At 55.8% G+C, this 1779-nt stretch overlaps 1 protein-coding gene across 1 annotated transcript; it reads left to right on the top strand.

The window, feature by feature from the left end:
• The first annotated feature begins 837 nt into the window (after positions 1 to 837).
• On the top strand, positions 838 to 1779 carry LOC109785567 (3'-5' exonuclease). The gene has a single exon (XM_020344160.4). The coding sequence runs from the start codon at positions 955 to 957 to the stop codon at positions 1555 to 1557; it is 603 nt and encodes a 200-aa protein (XP_020199749.2). The 5' UTR covers positions 838 to 954; the 3' UTR covers positions 1558 to 1779.

Genomic DNA, 1779 nt, shown 5'->3' with positions numbered 1-1779 from the left:
CCCGCACCATCCTCCCCCGTTGCTCGACCCCCTACAGTCGCGCCCTGGGCGAGGCCCCTAACCGGTCCGGGTGCCCGGGCTTTCACCCCCCGGGTGCCCCGCCTCCCCTGGCCCGAGGGCGCGCCCCCCCTAACCGGTCCGGGTGCCCGGACCCTCCACCACCGGGTGCCCGGCCCTCCTTGGCGCCTCTTCCTCCGGGTGCCCGGGCCACTTTACCCCGGGTGCCCGGACTCCTTCGACTGCGCGCATTTTGGGCAAATTGACCCTTGTGCCCCCGTTTTCCTCGTATTTCGTCCCTAACCTATAGGTACTCCTCATCTAGCTCATTTAGAGGATAGCAAAGTATTACATAGACAAAGAGAGAGCTTTGCTCATCTTCCTCCTCTTGGAGATCAAGCCCTCCTCTTGGAGAAGATCCTCTTGTGGATATCAAGACCTCACCTAGTGGGAAGAACTTTTACCCTAGTGCTATTTTTCTTGAATTGTTCTTGTATGCTTGTGGATCTCGGGTATGCTACCCTAGTGGATGTGTTATTTGGGTTTATTTGAGTGACTTCCTCTTTGTGTTCTTGAGTGTTCTTTCTCTTTTTCCCCTTCAAGCGTGAAAATATCCCCTCTAGGGTTTCACCTTACAACACGTGCTCATAGGGGTAGGTATGTGTGCATGCGTTCATAAGAGTGAGTATATATGCATGCGTATGAGTGTATACGTCTGTAATGTGTCAAAGAAAAAACCTTTTTGATTTCTCAAATTTTTACTTCAATCATTTTTTTTTTTGCCGTATAGTAGGCCAGCTATACCAGAGATGCCCACCCGACGCCCTATCCTCACGGTGTACTCCCTTCCCTATCGTGAACCCAGTTTACCCTTGTCGAAAAAAAGGAGAACACTTTACCCTTGTCGTTTGCGCACCGGAGATTGGAAGTAGCAGCAGCCGGACGAGGCGATCCAGTATGGGGGACACGTATGTCACCGACGTTGCCTTCGGGGAGGAGGTGATCACCACCACCGTGACGTCCTCCGGCGCGGCCGTGGAGGACTGGGTCGAGGAGGTGTACTCCATGTACGCCGGCTGCCCCAACCAAATCCTCGTCGGGCTCGACGTCGAGTGGCGTCCCAGCTACAGCCGCGTGCAGAACCCCGCCGCGCTCCTGCAGCTCTGCATTGACCAGCGCTGCCTCATCTTCCAGCTCCTCCACGCCGACTACATCCCTGACGCCCTGTCGGTCTTCCTCATGGACAACCAGTTCTGGTTCGTCGGCGTCGGCGTGGCCGCGGACGCCAATCGCCTGGCCCAGGACTACGATCTGCAGGTACGCAATCTGGAGGACCTGCGCGGCGTCGCGGCCGAGGAGATGGGCATCCCGGAGCTCCGCCAGGCCGGGCTGAAAGACCTGGCGCGCCAAGTCTTGGGGGTTACCATCGAGAAGCCACGGCGGATTACGATGGGCCCGTGGGACGCCTGCTGCCTCTCCGACGAGCAGATCCACTACGCCTGCACCGATGCCTACGTCTCCTCGCAGATCGGATTGGAGCTGTTCACCGGAAACTACTAGCGATCGATCGAGGTGATGCCGTGGCGAGCCCTGCAAACTTGCATACGAAACTCGGTCCCTAGTATGTTTGGTTTAGTTTCTGCAGCATTTTGTTCTTACTCTCCTAGTGTTAATTGCTTATGTCGCGTATTAGCTTAAGCTTCAGAGCAGGGGAATCTCAACATGTTCTGTGGTGGTCTGCTACAGTTTTGATATGTGTGAATGTGATGCTTACCAACGGAA

The sequence above is a fragment of the Aegilops tauschii genome, chromosome 3, assembly GCF_002575655.3.
Source record: "Aegilops tauschii subsp. strangulata cultivar AL8/78 chromosome 3, Aet v6.0, whole genome shotgun sequence".
Classification (NCBI taxonomy): Eukaryota; Viridiplantae; Streptophyta; class Magnoliopsida; order Poales; family Poaceae; genus Aegilops; species Aegilops tauschii.
This window is presented reverse-complemented; position numbering and strand designations above follow the sequence as displayed.

Excerpts from the sequence above, each read along its gene's own strand:
- LOC109785567 (XM_020344160.4), top strand. The coding sequence starts at position 955 with ATGGGGGACACGTATGTCACCGACGTTGCCTTCGGGGAGGAGGTGATC.